The sequence below is a fragment of the Myxocyprinus asiaticus genome, chromosome 12 (assembly GCF_019703515.2).
Source record: "Myxocyprinus asiaticus isolate MX2 ecotype Aquarium Trade chromosome 12, UBuf_Myxa_2, whole genome shotgun sequence".
In the NCBI taxonomy this organism is placed as follows: Eukaryota; Metazoa; Chordata; class Actinopteri; order Cypriniformes; family Catostomidae; genus Myxocyprinus; species Myxocyprinus asiaticus.
Genome location: NC_059355.1, coordinates 5506776 through 5526138, shown reverse-complemented (window position 1 = coordinate 5526138; position 19363 = coordinate 5506776). Strand labels below are relative to the sequence as shown.

Here is a 19363-nt window from a genome sequence, read left to right as displayed (position 1 = left end):
TGTGGTCTGTATAATCTTGCTTTTGACACACAATTTATTTTTTTATTATATCAATATGTCAAATGTTAATATGAATGGATTATCTCTCTCCTCATGGAATGTGAATGGGTTGGGGCACCCCATAAAAAGAAGGAAGGTTATTTCTTTTCTTAAGCGTTCAAGAAACGCATCTTTCCCCGCAGGAAGCTGAAAAATTTGGGAAGATATGGGGTGGGCATGTTTTCTTTAGTGCTGGCTCGAGTAAGAGTAAGGGAGTCATTACATTGATAAGTAAACCTCTACAATTCAAATTTCTCAAACAGATTAATGATAAATTAGGAAGAGTCATTATTGTTTTAACAGACATTCAGGGGCAAAGGTTGATTTTGGCTAATATCTAGGAGACTTTAATTTATTGATGGACTCAGTCCTTGATCATAGTGAAGCAAAAGTGTGTAAGCCCTCTAGAGCAACATTGACGCTTCACAGGATGTGTAAAAATCTTGGTCTTGTAGATATTTGGCGACTTTTGAACCCATCTGGTAGGGACTATACATTTTTTTCATCAGTCCCTAAGATTTATTCTAGAATAGATTTTTTTCAAAGTCACTCATTTCATCTGTTGTTGATTGCTCAGTTGGAAACATTTTAGTCTCAGATCACGCCCTGGTGAGTTTAGAGATGTTCCCACACACAGAGAAAAAGAAATCTTATAGTTGGCCCTTTAATGTATCCCTTTTGCAAAACCCTGATTTCCAACAAATGTTAAAGACTGAAATCAGTGTCTATATGGAGACCAACTGGTCCTCAGTATCCTCTGTGGGCATGGCTCGGGAGACACTTAAGGCTGTTCTTAGGGGTCGGATCATACAGTATGCCTCATTCATCAAAAAAGCTAAAGCACAAGAACTTGTGGAGTTGGAAGGGAATATTAAAAGTGCCGAAGCAGAGCTGAAGTGCCGAATGTCATCTGATGGCCTCAGAGAATTTACCCAACTGAAATATAGATATAATACTATTTTGTCACGGAAAGTGGAGTTTTGGTTGTTCAGGGCAAGACAGTCATACTGTGAGTCAGGGGACAAAGCAGGGAAGCTTTTGGCTAGATATATAAAGCAGAGAGAGTCTTTTTCTATAATTCCCTCAGTGAAATCTGCTGGTGGTGAAATGTTTACCTCGGCCATTGATATTAATAATGCTTTTAAAGAATTCTATATTGATCTTTACAGTTCCACGAATTCGTCTACTTATGAAGATATTAGAAACTTTGTGGAACCATTAGATCTCCCTAAATTGACGACTGAGCAAAAAAAATTCTCTTGATTCTGAGAAACCTTGGAGGAGCTTGACGAGGTAATTAAGCCCTTACCTACAGGCAAGTCTCCCGGGCCAGACGGCTTTGCCGCTGAATTTTTTTAGATCTTATGCTACAGAATTGGCTCCACTTTTGTTAGAAGTTTATACAGAATCATTAAAGAATGGAAAGCTTCCCCCAACCATGACACAAGCCCAGATCATTCTGATTCTTAAAAAGGACAAAGATCCAAGTGAGTGTAAGAGTTACCGTCCAATTTTCCTGATCCAGCTAGATGTAAAAATTTTGGCTAACCGATTAAATAAAGTTATGACATCTCTTATACATATAGATCAGGTTGGTTTATTCGGGGCCGTAGCTCTTCTGACAACATCAGGCGTCTAATCGATATCATGTGGTCAGTGGCAAATGATCAGACTCCAATCGCTGCCATCTCACATGACGCCGAAAAGGCGTTTGATATGGTAGAATGGGATTAACTTTTTAAAATTTTAGAAATATACGGGTTCGGGAATACTTTTATTGGATGGATTAAGTTACTTTATAGACACCCGGTAGCGGCGGTACAAACTAATGGATTAATTTCAGATTATTTTACTCTGGATAGGGGCACACAGGCAGGGTTGCTCTCTTTCCCCATTATTGCTCTGTCTTGCCCTGGAACCATTAGCAGCCGCGATAAGAAAAGAGTGGCGCATAAGCTTTTGCTTTACGCAGATGATATTTAATCATTAGTCTCCGACCCCACTAGTTCTATGCCTTGCCTCCACAGAATTATCAATTCCTTTTCTAAATATTCAGGATACAGAGTTAATTGGTCTAAATCCGAAGCTTTGGCTCTGACTGCTTACTGCCCAGTAACGGCTTTTCAGCCGGGCACCTTCCAGTGGCCCAAACAGGGCATTAAGTATTTGGACATTTTATTCCCAGCAAATTTATGTGATTTAGTCAGTTAATTTTGAGCCTTTAATGAAAAGGTTTTCGAGTCATGTGGGCAGGTGGGCTTCATTACATTTATCGATTATTGTGAAGGTTAATGTTATTAAAATGAACTGCATTCCAAAATGTAACTACCTGCTGCAGTCTCTCCCTGTAGATGTTCCCCTCTCTTATTTCAAACAATTTGATAGCATAGTGAAGTCCTTCATTTGGAATGGTAAGCGTCCCAGGTTACATATTTCAATAAATCACATAGGCCGATTGACAGGTGGGCTAGGCCTACCCAAGATTTTATTTTATTATTATGCATTCGGTCTCAGACACTTGGCCCATTGGTCGCTCCCACCTGAGAGAGCCCCTCCCTGGTTCTATATTGAACAGGAAGTTCTTGCCCCTATTTCGCCATTGCAAAGCCTTTCGATCAAACTAATCGGAGAAGTTAAGTCACACCCCGTTATCTCGCATCTGCACCTGGTTTGGACAAAAGTGTCCAGAGTGTTTAATTCGGAAATTCGGGGGGCAGGGGGCAACCAATAATCCTCTCAGCAGTCCGAACTGTCCTTTGTAGTCTTCTGATGTCTGATTTCGTAGCTAAACCAGACAGTTACTGAAGTGCAGAGGACAGACTCAATGACTGCTGAGTAAAACTGTATCAGCAGCGCCTGTGGCAGGTTGAATTTCCTCAGCTGGTGAAGGAAGTACAACCTCTGCTGGGCCTTTTTCACAATGGAGTCAGTGTGGGTCCCCCACTTCAGGTCCAGTGAGATGGTAGTGCCCAGGAATCTGAATGACTCCACTGCTGCCACAGTGCTGTTTAGAATGGTGAGGGGGGTCAGTGTTGGGGTGTTTCTCCTAAAGTCCACAATGATCTCCACCGTTTTGAGCATGTTCACCTCAAGGTTGTTTGACTGCACCAGACAGCCAGCTGTTCATCCTCCCTTCTGTATGCAGACTCATCATCATCTCAGATGAGGCCGATGACAGTGGTGTCATCTGCAAACTTCAGGAGCTTGACAGAGGTGTCCTTGGCGATGCAGTCATTGGTGTAGAGGGAGAAGAGTAGTGGGGAGAGCACACATCCATGGGGGGCACCAGTGCTGATTGTACAGGTGCTAGAAGTGAGTTTCCCCTGTCTCACAAGCTGCTGCCTGTCCGTCAGAAAGCTGGTAATCCACTGACAGATAGACATGGGAACAGAGAGTTGGTGTAATTTATTCTGGAGTATAGCTGGGATGATGGTGTTGAAAGCTGAACTGAAGTCCACAAAAAGGATCCTTGCATTTGTCCCTGGTCTGTCCAGATGTTGCAGGATATGATGCAATCCTATGTTGACTGCATCATCCACAGACCTGTTTGCTTGATAAGCAAATTGAAGGGGATCTAGAAAGGGTCCAGTGATGTTCTTCAGGTGGGTCAACACCAGTCTCTCAAATGATTTCATGACCACAGATGTCAGGGCGACAAGTCTGTAGTCATTAAGTCCTGTGATTTTTGGTTTCTTTGGGACAGGAATAATGATTAAGTGTTTGAACCAGCATGGGACTTCACACTGCTCCAGTGATCTATTGAAGATCTGTGTTAAGATGGGGGCCAGCTGGTTAGCACAGGATCGAAGACACGCTGGTGAGACGCCATCTGGGCCTGAAGCCTTCCTCGTCTTTTGTTTCCGAAAGACGCGGCTCACATCATCTTCACAGATCTTAAGTGCAGGTTGAGTAGCAGGAGGGGGGAGGAAGGGGGTTGCAGGAGGTGTTGGTGTTTGTGTGAAGTGAAGGTCAGAGTGGGTGTGGGGTGTGAGATTGGGCCTTTCAAATCTGCAGTAGAACATTAATAAGTCCCGTTTCTGTTGATCAGAGTGGATTGGGAGGGGGTTACTACACTCGATGACCTATATGAGAGTGGAGTACTGAGATCTTTTGATAATTTCGTTCAACATTTTAAGATTCCTAGATCCCAGTTCTTTAGGTATTTACAGCTGCACCACTTGCTCTGTACTATTTTTGGGAGTAGTGTACACCCCCCTAAAGCAGCAGATGCTCTGGAAATGGTGATTACTGCTTTTGGGAAAGGTCATGAAGCATCAGTGTATTACTCCCTGTTGATTCAGAGTCTGGGGGATGGAGCTTCATCTTCTCTCAAGAGATTATGGGAGAAGGATTTAAATCTGGTATTGGAGGAGGGAGTGTGGGCCAGGATCCTAAAAAGCATCAAGTCTGCATCTAGAGATGCAAGGGTCCGTCTGATGCAATTTAAGATTTTGCATCGGTTCTACTGGACCCCCTCTAGATTGTATAGGTTGGGTCTTAAAGACACACCCACCTGCTGTGGTGCCAATCAGAAGACGGGGACACAATACATGTATTTAGGGATGTGTAAAGATCCAAGAATTTTGGTTGAGGGTTCAGAACTTTATGAGTGAGGTGTTGAACACTGAACTTTCATTTAGACCCAGACTCTGTATCCTGGGTGATGGGATGACTCTGGACATTGGGGACAGTTATTTAAAAAGTTGGGTCCTAGCCGGAGTCATGATTGGTAAAAAAAATCATCCTCGGACTTCCGGTTTGGCGATGTAAGAGAGGGCAGCAGAGATGAGGACCTCCCAACCACACTCCTTTTAAACATATTTAAGCATCTTCTTTTTTTATCTAAATGCTCTGCAACATAAAATATAAGAACTAAACATAGTTCAGAAAGTGAAATGAGCAACTCTAAACAAAAGCAAAGTACCACACCAGCAACACGGTCAGGCGCTACCCTAGCGGGCAAGTTAGCAGCTATGGTGGCTAACGATACCACTAGCAACAAGGATACACCTGAAAAAGACAAAACGGATAACTTGTCGATGAGTAAGCTAGTCTCCGAACTGGAAAAACAGCAGGCCAGTTTTAAAGAGGACATGGCAAGTTTAATTCAAGATTCAATCAAGCCGTTACAAGCCTCCCTTGACATGCTACGTGAGACAGTCAGTTTGTTTCAGCACCGACTTGCATCTACTGAAGTATTGGTTGGTGAAAACTTCGAAAGGCTAGTCGCCGCAGAAGCGACGATTAAATCCTTGAAGGCACAGAATTCATCTCTTCTTGACCAAATTGATGACCTTGAGAATAGATCCAGAAGGGCTAACCTGCATATTATCAATATTCCGGAAGGCACTGAGGATGGAAAACACCTCATCGGATTTATATCTGGGCTGCTTAAAAATACCATGGAGAGCGTGTTTTACAAACCTCCTGAACTTGAGCGAGCGCATCGCGCACTTTGCCCCAAAACTGGAGCAGGGCAATCTCCAAGAACATTCATTGTCTGCTTCCACCGATTTCAGGAAAAGGAAAAGGCACTTCACTGGGCCAGGCGACATGATATTAAATTCAACGGAGTTTCACTGAGGCTATACCCGGATACGAGCGCAGCTTTAGCAAAGAAACACGCCGGATTCAAAGAAGTCAAACAATCCCTCTATCAGAAAGGCATAAAGTTTCAACTTCTGCATCCTGCCTGTCTCCATGTGAAATTCGGAGAGGAAACTCACACTTTTGATTCACCTGAGGCTGCCGAGGCTTTTTACAAACAACGCATCCTTGTACAGGACTAAAGGCCGGCTCTGGTCGTAATACATTGACTGTGAAGTTATATGACACAGACAATATACTTCAGTCAAAAAGGTGACTTTTTATATCTTTTTTCTATCACAAGTTATCTAAAACCTCAAAAAAAGACTGTATGTTTGTTTCTGTTTATTGCCTTAAAGTTTATTCAGTACAATGCGTAACAATGACGCTATGCTGAAATCCGTGTAAATATTGTGGTTTGGGGTCTCTCAAAAAGGTAGAGAGAAAAAGACTGGATAATCGGGAGCCATGCAATTTAAATGGGTTTCTGCGGCTTGTTTCAGTTGGGGAAGCAAGCATAGGAAAAATGTTGGGAAGTTTGGTTCTGTGTTACATTTATCCAAAAAGTGTTGGAAAAGTTTTGTTTTATGTTATGTTTTTAGAAGAACTTAATAGTGAGGAATCATGTATATTGCTGATTGCTGTTTAAATTTATATTTGCCCATGTCTAATTTGGCCGATTTAACTAAATCTCCGGGGTGGTCGCAAGTTAGATTTGTTAGCTGGAATGTCAAAGGCCTAAGTAGCCCAACCAAAAGAGGCAGAATTTTTGCATACTTAAAAAATTACAATCTTGAGAATTGAAATAAAAATGTCAAAAAAACGGGCATTGTTGATCATCTCAGAATTAGGCAATCATAGGTGGGACAAGTTTTTCATTCTAACTTTAACTCTAAGGCAAGGGGCACTGCCATATTGATACACAAAAGCATCCAATTTACTGCCTCTGCTTCTATTGCAGATCCTCAGGGAAGATATGTTGTAGTCTCTGGGATGTTATATAATGTCCCTGTCATATTAGTTAATGTATATGCTCCTAACTGGGATGATGTGAGTTTTATTAATAAGCTGGTTTCTTTATTGCCAGACCTAAACTCCCATCTCATGATTTTTGGTGGTGACATAAACTGCATTATGGATCCATCCCTTGACCGTTCTAATTCCAAATCTTTATCCCGTTCTAAGATGGCCCAAGCCTTATCTATATTCATAGATCAAGTGGGGGCTGTTGATCCTTGGCGATTTCTGTTTCCACACAGCAGAGTATATTCCTATTTTTCACATGTTCATTACTTCTATTCAAGAATGTATTATTAATTTATAGATAAATCTCTCCTTCCTTCTGTTGGACAAATCGAATATTTACCTATTGTGGAATCAGACCATGCTCCCTTGCAGTTAGACCTTATTTGCAATTTGAGGTATAACGAACGGCCTTTGTGGAGACTAAATATGGCCTTGTTATCAGATCCTGCATTTTGTGCATTTGTATCAACAGCTATAGATCATTTCCTATTACACAACAGGTCAGAATCTACTTCAGCATCTACTTTGTGGGAGACACTTAAAGTAGTTATCAGGGGAGAAATAATTTAATATACTTCAACTCTCAATAAAAAATGTAAACAAAAACTGGATGATTTAATTGATTCTATAAGAAGGTTAGATTGCCTATATTCTACGTCACCCTCACCTGAACTTTACAAAGAGAACTTTGCTCCTCTAATCGACAAGTTAAAACTGGAATTTGTTGTTTCTTTCTCTTGCAGGTAGAATTAATTGTGTAAAAATGAAAATTTTACCAAGGCTCTTGTACTTGATTCAATGTAATCCAATCTTTCTAACAAAATCCTTTTTTCAGAATTTAGACAGACTGATTTCATCATTTATATGGGGTGGAAAAACACCTAGGATTCGGAAGGAATTTCTCCAAAGACAGAAATCTCAAGGCGGATTAGTGCTTCCTAATTTCAGGTATTATTATTGGGCTGCAAATATCTCAAAAGTACTTTATTGGCTTCAGAACCCCAAAGATGTCTGGTGTATTTCAGAGGCGAATTCTTGTACTTCATCATCCCTTCCTGCTTTAGCTTTATCTTTGCCCCTTTGTATTTCATTGTATACTCAATGCCCAGTCGTAGCAAATACCCTCAAGATTTGGTTTCAATTTAGACAATGTTTTGGTTTCAAAGACTTCTCCATAACCAGCCCTATATGCAAGAATCACCTATTCCTTCCAGCTCAATTGGACTCAGTCTTCAGTCAGTGGAAACAGTCGGGTCTTGTCAGATTTAGTGATCTTTTTATTGATGATTTTTTTGCCCCGTTCTCCACTCTCTCCTCAAAATACAATCTGCCAAGATCACACTTTAGATATTTATCTAATCCAAAATTATTGTCCCACATACCCCTCCACTCCTCCCAGTACAGGATAGGATACAATTTTAAACATCCCCTAACATTTGAAGGGAGTAATTTCTAATGTATAACACTTTAATGTCAGTAAAACATATTAATCTAGATATATCAGAGGAATAACCTGGAATAATGCATTATTTAGAGTGAATGGAACAACCTCCTGTACTCGCTTAGGTTTTCAGTTCAAGGTCCTCCATTCCATCAAGGTCCACAGACTTTATTACAGCAAAGTTAGGCTGTCCAAGATATACACAAATGTAGTTGACATGTTGTCGCTCTGCTACAGCAGACTTGGCTCATATGTTTTAGGCTTGTCCCAGACTGTTTTATTATTGGACAACTATATTTAAAGTTTTGTCTGAGGCATATAGTAAGGATATCAGACCTAGCTTTGAAATGCCTGTTTTTGGAGTACCTGAGCAAGGTGTGTTCATGCCAAAAATTGTCAAGACACATGCGCTTTTGCATGTCTTTTGGCTCGGAGAAGAATATTACTTGATTGGAAATCAAGTAAACCACCTTTAGTTTCACTCTGGCTTAGTGATGTGATGCTGTTTTTGAAATTGGAGAAAATTAAATATTCTCTTAGAGGATCCACCAAACGTTTTTATTCAGTATGGACTCCAATGATTTCATATTTTGTAAAGGGCGTAACCCTTCCCCCAAACTAAAATTAATAGTGTAATTAAAAGGCCTGTGCACATTGGAATGGATAACGCAATCAGACACAATGGGCTAATAATGATGTCAATTATTTCCTCACTGTTTGTAATATCCGATCTTCGGGGGGTCACTGTTCTTCCTTAAATAAAAATATGAATGAAAAAAAAATCATCCTCAGGGGATAGAAGTCGGCTGGAGTACCCTCATTTAGGGAGTGGTGCGGGGAGATGGGCGAGGTGGCGGCGTTTGAGGAGATGTTTTTTAGAAGGCTGGGGAAATGGAAATGGGATTTGTTCGTTGGGGGGGTTATTTGGCTTTTTTGGATGGTTTTCAGGGAATGGCTGTGGAGAGGGATTTGTAGTTTAGTTGGGTATGTGTTTTATTGATTTTGTTTTAATGTATATCTTGTTTAGTTTTAATGTATTTTGTGGGGGGGGGGGTAATGTGAATAATTGATTCCATTTTTTATGTTGTGTTTGTATGTTTTATTTTTGGAATCAATAAAATTGTTAAAAAAAAACAAAACAAAAAAAAAACACAATAAACTCATTCACATTATGATCTTGCTGTTTCTATCATTTGCCCTAAAGAAAATACAATGTCTGCAGTATTTTTTTCTCCTGATAGGTCAGGACTTACCTACCAGATTCAAACGTCTCTTCATCTGTGCAAAAGAAAGGAAGTTTAGAATGAGCTGAATACTATAATGAAGCACACATGCATTAAGCACAACAATTGGGATAACGAAAGAAACTTTTACCTGCTTCTACACAATTTTCATCAATAGCAATCATGTCTTCTTCTAAAAGGAAGAAAAGAGGGAAAAGAAGAAAAGAAAGAGATCAGAGATGAGTGTACGTCAAATTCAAGACAAGGCCCCTGTGTTTCAAGAGTCCAGTTTAAATGCTCACCTTCATCCACTGTGCTCACTACAGGTTGGCATGGAAACAAAATAAAACCAATACATAACAGTTAAATGTGTTGAATCAAACACATACTAAATAAGAGCACATATGACACAAGCACAGTGAGACTGATCTCACGGGAAAATCTGCGTTAGGAGGTCAAATTTTTTGTGAGTCAAAATCAGTGTGTATGCTTTCCAAATTCATGAACTGCCCCAGAGGCCAAAGCTGGAACAGTTATGCGTATGTGCACCTCTGTGCATCACTGTGCAAGCGCAAGACATGATTAAACATTAAATGAATTAAAAATTGTAATTAGCCATGCACCAATATAGAATTTCTGGGCAGATACCGAAGGCAATAACCGCTAATTATATATATTTTTCAATTTTCAATTTACATTTGTAATCTTTTAACCTGGACTGTTATCTAATTCATTAAAAGCTACTCATTTGAGAAATATGCTATTTTAAAGCTTGGAAAAGTTTAACTGCTCCTATTTAAAAACAGGTTATACTAGTGTTTCCCAACCTTTTTTCTGCCATGGCACACTTTTTACGATTAAAAAAAATCCCACAGCACACCACTATCCCTCTATCCCACATGACCATCGTCGATAGTTTTCCTTTTCAAGAACTTGTCCATGTTTTCTATCTGTCTTATGCTGCCTTCATGTGCTATCGGAATTATCCTACTTCCCACTTCTGAAGTGGTAATTACGAGTAAGTCGTGTCCACGTGCTTTGTTGTTGGAAAGAACAGGAAACATGGACGATGCCAGGTTCATTCATTCATATTTCTTGAGGAACTTTTATTTTATTTAGATGGACCAATGAAGCAGAGCTGGAACTACAAGCCTGCTTTGACTGCACTGATTGGAGTGTTTTTGAAGCTGCAGATACCAATCTGGACGAGCTCACAGATACTGTGACATTATATATCAGTTTCTGTGAGGATATGTGCATTACTACTAGGACTTATTTAACATACAACAACGACAAACTGTGGTTTACAGCAGAACTCAGGCAGCTTCATCAGGCAAAAGAGGACCCTGCAACAGTGTGGAGTGGCCTGAAACAACTTACTAACTACAGGACTCCTGCCCCCAACACTGTAGTGGGCCAACAACTGGCTGACAACCTGAATGTGTTCTACTGTAGATTTGAAAGGCCCAATCTTACACCTCACACCTGCTCTGACCTTCACTTCACACAAGCATCAACACCTCCTGCAACCCACCTCCTGCTACTCAAACTGCACTTAAGATCTGTGAAGAAGAGGTGTGCCGTGTCTTCTGAAAACAAAATACAAGGAAAGCACAGGGACAAGATGGTGTTTCACTGACTTGTCTAAAATCCTGTGCTAACCAACTGGCCCCCATCTTCACACTGATCTTCAATTGATCACTGGAGCAGTGTGAAGTCCCATGCTGCTTCAAATGCTCAATCATCATTCCTGTCCCAAAGAAACCCAAAATCACAGGACTTAATGACTACAGACCCGTCGCTCTGACATCTGTGGTCATGAAATAAATTGAGAGCCTGGTGTTGGCCACCTGAAGGACATCACTGGACCCTTCCTAGATCCCCTTCAATTTGCTTATCGAGCAAACATGTCTGTGGATGATGCAGTCAACATGGCATTGCATCATATCCTGCAACATCTGGACAGAGCAGGGACATATGCAAGGATCCTTTTTGTTTCAAGATCTATGCACTGTGTTATATTGTGTTGGGGCTTGTTTTAAGCGCGATCCTTTGCTGTAAGTAAAGATATGCTATTTTCCATATTCTGTTAAGTGAAGTAATAAACCAGAACAGATTATCAGCGAAAATATCGGCAGTAATTCCACTATCGGCACAATAATTATATTTAGATTTTTCAGGTTATCTGCAATAGTACATAACAGCCACCGATATATCGTGCATCCCTAATTTAAATGGATGTGATGTGAAAGACATTTGAGTAGTAATTACATATATATTCATAATCTACTCCTAACCCAAACCCTGAACCTAAAGCTAACAGCACAAAGACCAAAACAACATTCTTTCACTTAATTCTTTGCAAAAGTAGCATCTTGCAATCCTTAGATCAAAAGGAATGGAAGATTTTCGGGGCACGAACATTCATCGCATAGTGGTTCCGAAGATTCCCGTGTGATCATGTTGGCACAGTAACCATGTGTTTACTCACAGGTCTTGACACAGATATGGGGTTGATAAGGCTGAGACCACCAGAACTCTTTCTGCTTCCTACAAACACACCCAAACACATTCGTGTCATAAATATAAAGCCTAAAATTCGGGACAGCAGTGATTATCAGCATAATCTTAAATCACATTCAACTCAGCTGCCAAATCTCATCACATCATAGCCCATGCAGATGTGTAATTATTGTCACTGACCTGTAACCCCTATCTACTAAGAACTGACCTTTTGAGCAAGCTGGTGGAGGGAATGAGGCCAGCGCAGGCAGAGATGCTTGGCAGTTTTATGGCCTGCCACCAGAGGGTGTCTGTCTGATCCACAATCTCCAGGATATCTCCTTTCCTGAAGGCCATACCAGCGTCTGCGCAGGGGATGGAGGGGTCCGCATGAGGGTTATAGTCCACCATGGCACGCACATACAGCTTGCAAAGAGAGCCATCAAAGAAGTCATGAATAAGTACAGTGCAGTTGTACAAAATCCAGAGATTCACAGGTGATAGACACACTGATAGGCACTCATGCTGCACAGTGTACACTAAATACTGCCTACTATTTTTTTAAAGTAATTTGTAAAACTGTACACAGTAAACATTTCAAACATTATTATGCTGCATTGTTGTAAAATGACTCATTATGTGCATGTTTATTTTGCAAGTGGTATCCAGTGCTCATATTTGAGTTAAAAATGAATTTTTTAATATGCAAATTCTGAACAGATCAGTGTGTAGATACACCCAAAGCTAAGGCAACAAATTAATTATATATGTATAAATACAAATAAGAGCTAGAACTCATGATAAAAGCAGTAGGTTACAAGAACTACTGCTATAGAATATTCCAATGTTAAAGGGATAGTACACCCAAAAATGGAAATGCTCTCATCATTTACTCACCCTCATGCGTGAAAGTTAAAGTGGAGATTGACTGAGCAGGTAGGAGAATTTACAGTAAAAAAGGACTTAAATATTAATCTGTTCAGGCCCGGTTCTTCGAGGGTGCTTGAGGATGCTAAGCACCCTCAAATGAACGTTAGATCACCCTCAATTGCAGACCAGGACAAATTACGGCTGCGCCTCCACAAGCGTTTAATATGCTCCAGGTTGCCAGATAATAGATGTGATTTTAAAAATCAGTATGTCCTCATTTTCAGTGACAGATCATGCGCAGAAAAAAAGAAGCAATAAATGTTTTCATATGAAAAAAAGATTTTTAGTTTATTTAGTAGCATTTAAACATGATTTCATCTTTTATTTTAATGTGTAATTACGATACGTCTCCAGTTTATACAGAGCACACCCACTATTTTCAGAAGCACCCTCAGTGATTTTGATCTGGAACTGGGCCTGAATCTGTTTCTCACCCACACCTATCATATCAATTCTGAAGACATTGATTTAACCACTGGAGTCAGATTCATATTTAAGTCCTTTTTTACTGTAAATTCTCCTCCCTGCTCAGTCAATCTCCACTTTCATATTCTTCTTGTGTTTTGGTGATTCACCTTCATCATTTTTTGTTTAGGCTACTGGGCAGGGAGAAAAAATTCTAGCCAAAAGGACTTAAATATTGATCTGTTTCTCACCCACACCTATCGTATAACTTCTGAAGATATGGATTACTTTTATGCTGATTTATGTGCTTTTTGGAGCTTCGACATTTTGGCACCCATTTACTTGTATTGTATGGACCAAAAGAGCTGAGAAATTCTTCTAAATATCTTAATTTGAGTTCAGCAGATGAAAGAAAGTAATACACATCTGGGATAGCATTAGGGTGAGTAAATAATGAGAGGATTTTCATTTTTGGGGAACTATTCATTTAACACAAGATAACTCACCATAGTTTGGTTGTTGACTGGCCTGTCAGTGATAGGAACGACCTTGAACATTATGGTTCCATGGGAGTGAGCCTGTGGCAGGAAATTAATAGCATGAACTTTATAAATGTCCCATAAAAATAAATTAGAATTTGTTTGGTAGGTCCTTTCGTTGTGATGAAAAGAGGGAGTTATTTACTCTATTTTAACCAGTGGGTCAGGGATTAGCAGGGTAGCAGGTCTCGATTAGCCCCTGCTGGAACTATACCCTATGATGGGAAAAGTATGGCTGAATCTGAATATTCCTACTATAAAGTATGGCAAAAACAGTAAGCCAATGAAGTAGTATGTCTAAATCCTCAGTATTTATAAAACAGTGTGCTGTAAATTCTGGTGAGATTCTAAAGTGTGCATCAACTGGACACTTTATTATCCTATAATCCCACGGGAGCTGAGGAGACGTCATGTTCAAAAGACTAGTTGGTGGAGAACCACAGGTCTTTTCAACTGTAAGTGCCATATATAACAAGAAAGTTGTTCTTTGTGTTTAGGCTAAATGGTGCTTTTTTTTTTTTTAACAAAACCAGAGCAGATTATTTTCATGGTTGTTGTTATTATCTCATATATTCAGGCCATGGAACGGTGGCGACGTTCCCGGATAAAGTATGTCTAGAATGTTTTCTTACTGCTTACCTGCAGACCTAAAGAACGTAATTTATTACCGCCTGAAAAGTGCATCCTTCATCAAATGCAGTACATATTCTAACAGCATGCGATTGCGGATGCAGCTCATACTTCTTCCTTGACAGCCATTCAAATGTAGTAATTTTTTCTGACACATTTATTTATTTAAAAAAAAAAAAACATTAAATTCCAATATTTTCATTACATAGTAGTTTTTGAAGGGCTCTTAAAAGCGTGAAATGGACTTTTTTTGCCTATCTGCTGCTACTGATGAAAGATTAGTCACATGATTTCATTCTTCCGGGGAACCCTGCGCTAGCCAAGCAAATACCATTGGTATGAATGGTAATGCTAACGGATAGCTTTATATTTTAGACCTCCTAGATTTTAAATATCAAAAAGTATTATAAAATTATGAACACATTCACAAATGTCTTGCTGGTCTCAGTTGGTTTATATTGGTTAGTGCTAGTTTAGCATTGGTCTAGCTGGTGAACTGGCATAGTTGTTCTGTTCACCAGCCATACTTTATTGATGAACTTGTTGATGAACCTGGTCAACCAGCATGGTCTTTCTGGTGAATCTAGGTAACCAAGGAAGTCTTGCTAAATAAGGTAGATAAGTAGTTTTGTGGGGACACTAACATGCCGGGAACCAGCATCCAGAGAACAATAGGTCAGTATATAGATCTGTAAGTGAGAGTGTGTACTAACTAGAATCTGGATGATTTGTTCTGGTTCCAGTCCAAACACAGGATAACCATTCACCTCTACCAGCCTGTCTCCAGCATGCAAGAGACCTTCAACAGGAAGCACATAGACAAGATGCATGAGACAAATACTACTGACATAGGGAGAATATGTTAGTGGCATATCACAGAAACAAACAGCGCGATGTTTCGAAAGAATAGTAAAATAGGACCATCCTCACCACTGCGGTCAGCCAGTCCTCCATGTATAACCCGAGCAATATATATTTCACCTGTCACCTCATCTCTCCTGATCGTTGCCCCCTTAGTGTCAGAAGAAAGCAAATATCAATCAAAATGTCTCCAAGGCTCCATTAGGTATGTATCATGTACAAAACATGCTTTAAACAAACATCATAACAACATCTGATAGGAAAGGCAAAAGGATGTTATTCAATGACAGACAACTGAACTGAGATTAGGGCTGGAAGTCGCTTAAAAAAAAGAATCGATTCTTCGATTCTGAGGCATTGAGAATCGAAACTTGACTCCACTTAGGGCAATTGATTTTACTCAGGGCCATGACATCTTCTGTCATTCATACTATCAGCCATAAATAGTGTGAAGTATGTTTTATATATGATATATTATATGGTCACCCTTTGCCTAGAATTTGCAGACATGTACTCTTGACATTTTCTCAACCAACTTCTTGAGGTATTACCCTGGGATGCTTTTTAAACAGTATTGAAGGAGTTCCCATCTATGCTGGGCACTTATTGGCTGCTTTTCGTTATTATTTGGTCCAAGTCATCCATTTCAAAAACTTTTTTTTTAAATTAAATTTTAGTTTTATAATGAAATAAATTAATATCGTGGCACAATTCTATTTTTGTCTACAAAACTAACTTCAAACATTTAAGCATACGCCTTCAGATCAAAAGATTTTTAAGATCATGAGAAACAATTCAGACAAGTGTTTCAAAACTTTTGACCGGTAGTGTATACATATACTGTGTGTATATATATATATATATATATATATATATATATATATATATATATATATATATATATATATATATATATATACACACAGTATATATACAGTACAGTATAAATACAGTATATATACTGTATATAATAAACAAGAGAAATAATCTCATGAAAGATGATTAAGAGGAGGAAGATGCTGAACCAATGAGATAAGGATGAAGGGGTAAAACAATTAGTCCAATAAATCACTGCAAATACATTGGAGAAGCACTGATGTTGTTAACTTGACATATTAGATGAATAAGGACACACACAGATTAAATGTTTGAAAGCAGCATGCCTGAGACTGCAAGAATCTGAAAGGATGTTCAGAACCGAGGAAACATTAAAATGACCTTATTCCTTTTTCTTGTTTTTCCTCTTCTTCTGGCTCGAAAGACACCCAAATGTGCTGCTGTTCACTTTGTGGTTTTTGGGAAGGACTGGATGTCAAGGAGCCATTGGTCATCTTGGGCTGTCCATAAACCTGTCTCCTTTGAGAAGATGTAGATGGCTTTGTTTTTACTCCGCTTTCAATGATGCAGTGTTGGAGGTGTGACCAAAAGATCTCCCCTTTGATACCATTTGGTGCCCTGGTAGAGTGATGGCAGATGAGGAAGATGACGAGGAAGAGGAGCAGGAATGACAGTGTGAACATCGAGAGGAAGTGGTGATAGCTGGACTGGCAGGGATACTGATCGATGTGTTAGCCGTCCTTGCAGCCTCAGTGCAATGTGGCAAAACTGCATTTATTGCAACTGCTTTGCTGCGGGCGTTACCAAGTCTCTCTTTCAAGGATAACACTGTGAACTTTGGTAACTTTTGTAGGTGCCGAAGTTATGTTGCCCGTGGTGACTATCTCCTGGAGCTAATCCACTACATGTGTAAGCAGCGTTAGAGCCTGAGAGTTCTCCTGCATGCTCTGGGACATGCGTTCTGTAGCAGCGGCCATCCTCTCTCCGAGCAGCTTTACGTTTTAAGAACTGTGCTTCATGCAGCAGGCTGCCTGCTTCAATGAACTCAGCTATTCATCTAGACCTTCCTCCTTTGCCGACCCTGTATGGGAGCATGTGGTGGCCTCTCCTACCCGATGAGAGTACACTGGGCTTGGGGGAGCAGTTTGGGAATGAGGGGTGTTTCTAGAAGGTTCTGTAGGGGCATTTGAAACATAATAGCAGGGAGACGATGAGGAAGTTCATGAAGATAGTTGGGGGTGCATATGTTGCATAGAATTACCGACATCACTTTCCTCCCCGTTGTCTACATACTCAGTCACATTGTCTTCAGAAAATGAATGAGAAACAAAAGATGAAATGGATGAAGACAGGAAGACAAAGATTAATGATTAGATAAGGCTTTCAGCAGAGTCACAAATCTTGCTGAAAAGGAATAATGGAAATCTCCAAATCCATAGGTTTGGTCCTTACCAATCACGATTGAGCTACAGACACAAGAGGAGGAGCAAATGATGGTCTGTTCCCATAATGCATTGCGCTGATGGCAACTTCCAGAAGTGTTGGGACAGTTTGCAGTGATGGGCAAAACAATGCTTGGGGAAACAGGAGTCTTGGCCGATGTGCAACTGCCCATCCTGGGACCTTCCAACATGGCGTCGAAGCCTCTAGCCAGCTGTCCCCCTGTTGAGAAGTATCCATGGTGGGTCGCTTGCCTTAAAGTGTCCCAGTGGCTATGGATCCCTCTATCAGCTCTGGTCTATCCTTGACAACACATCTTACAGTTACCAATGAGAGCACTTGACAGTTGTCAACAAGATGGCAGTTTGCTTTTTTCTTAAAGACCCTATGAAATCACTTTACAATCACAGTTTACTTTCCTGTGTTTATGTATTTTCTTTTGAAACTAAGTTGTGGCAAGATATTTCAAGGGGCTTGTTCCTATTAAATAGCCAATAGCCTTTAGCTTGCATCATAATCATGAACATGATTTGCTACTCGCTATTGCTAGTCAGAAGTAAGTGGAATTAGTGGGAGGTACATTCTCATTCTAGAGAGCATTTTATTGGACAAAATGAGTAAGTGCATGATAAGGTTGCCAACTCTTCTGTATTAGCTGGGACACCCTGTATTTTGGCTGAAATTAAGACTGTTCATATTTTGTAAAATAGCTCTAGCATATAGATGGCCTCAAAGCTGATAGATAAAGTTAAAAGCCACACAGATTTAGCTAAATGAATGTTAGAAGAAACAACAGCTAAAACCGCTCCATATTCACTAGATTTTAAACCACTGGCAGTCTCTATCTCTGTTCACTTGTTGCCATGTTGATCTGAAACACAGGCTCCAGTGATGCACATTGAGAGAAGCAACAATAAATCACAGGTCAGTAAAAACAAGCCTTAGATTTGCCTGCCACTCCTTTTTCTGGTCATGCTCACCAGAGGCTGATTGTTTTTGACTAGGCAGACGATCCTCATGGCTTCCTCGTCTTCAGGGATGTCATTAGGCAGTGGTGGCAATTCCGGCTCATAGTCCCTCAGACTTACTGTGTCATGTGCTGAGAGGAGAGCCTGAAAAATACATGCAGTTTCTATTATACACAATGATTAACAATAAATACCAATAATATTAAATAAAAATAAATAAATAATAAGTGCCACTTTTTAATAATGACTAATTAACAATAATATAAGCATAACAACAACTCAGCTGCCTTTGAGATGAATAGGAATGCTAACAGATAACTTTCTTCTATAGGCTTGCTTGTGTCTATCAGTGTCTACCAGATAATAATGTCTTGCATTTGTAATGGGAGCCAGCTGGTACATGATAGCTGTGCGGTATGTGTAAATCTCACTCCCCTGGCCTAAAGAGGTGCACTAGCGACTGATGTTAGATGCTGCAGCCTTTAGCCTCCTTGTTAGCGCGCCTGCCTCCCATGCTGGAGACCCTGGTTCGAATCCCGCTCGGAGCAGGTCGAGCAGGACCAGTTACAGTGGTGCTGTGACTTGGATGGGAGTGAGGTTTAGGGGAGTGATTGTAACTGGGAGTGAGTGTAACGGGAGCCAGCTGGTACATGATAGCTGTGCGGTATGAGTAAACTTCACTGCCCTGACCTCAAGAGACTCACTAATGACTGACGCTAGAGGCTGTAGCCTTTAGCCTCCTCGTTAGCGTGCCCACCTCCCATGCCAGAGACGCCAGTTCGAATCCCGCTCGGAGTGGGTCAAGTAGGACTGGTTACACCTTGCATTCCAGAAAGGTTACAGTTTCTCTTCTAAACCACATACAAACTCCTTACTGTTGACACCACACATTACAAAGTCATATATCTATAATATGAAGTTGGAGAGATGTTAAGT

At 40.2% G+C, this 19363-nt stretch overlaps 1 protein-coding gene across 3 annotated transcripts in view; it reads right to left on the bottom strand.

Moving 5' to 3' along the window:
• LOC127448855 (MAGUK p55 subfamily member 4-like) overlaps positions 1–19363 on the bottom strand; it is a 31046-nt gene that overhangs the window by 9569 nt on the left and 2114 nt on the right. For all 3 annotated transcript variants that reach the window (XM_051711715.1, XM_051711714.1, XM_051711716.1), the window contains exons 6-14: positions 18440–18571; positions 15252–15333; positions 15035–15120; positions 13659–13730; positions 12047–12243; positions 11807–11865; positions 9618–9635; positions 9467–9508; positions 9350–9370 (exon numbers count right to left, since the gene is read on the bottom strand). In XM_051711715.1, coding sequence (XP_051567675.1) covers positions 9350–9370; positions 9467–9508; positions 9618–9635; positions 11807–11865; positions 12047–12243; positions 13659–13730; positions 15035–15120; positions 15252–15333; positions 18440–18571 — 709 coding nt within the window. The remainder of the gene's footprint in view (positions 1–9349; positions 9371–9466; positions 9509–9617; positions 9636–11806; positions 11866–12046; positions 12244–13658; positions 13731–15034; positions 15121–15251; positions 15334–18439; positions 18572–19363) is intronic.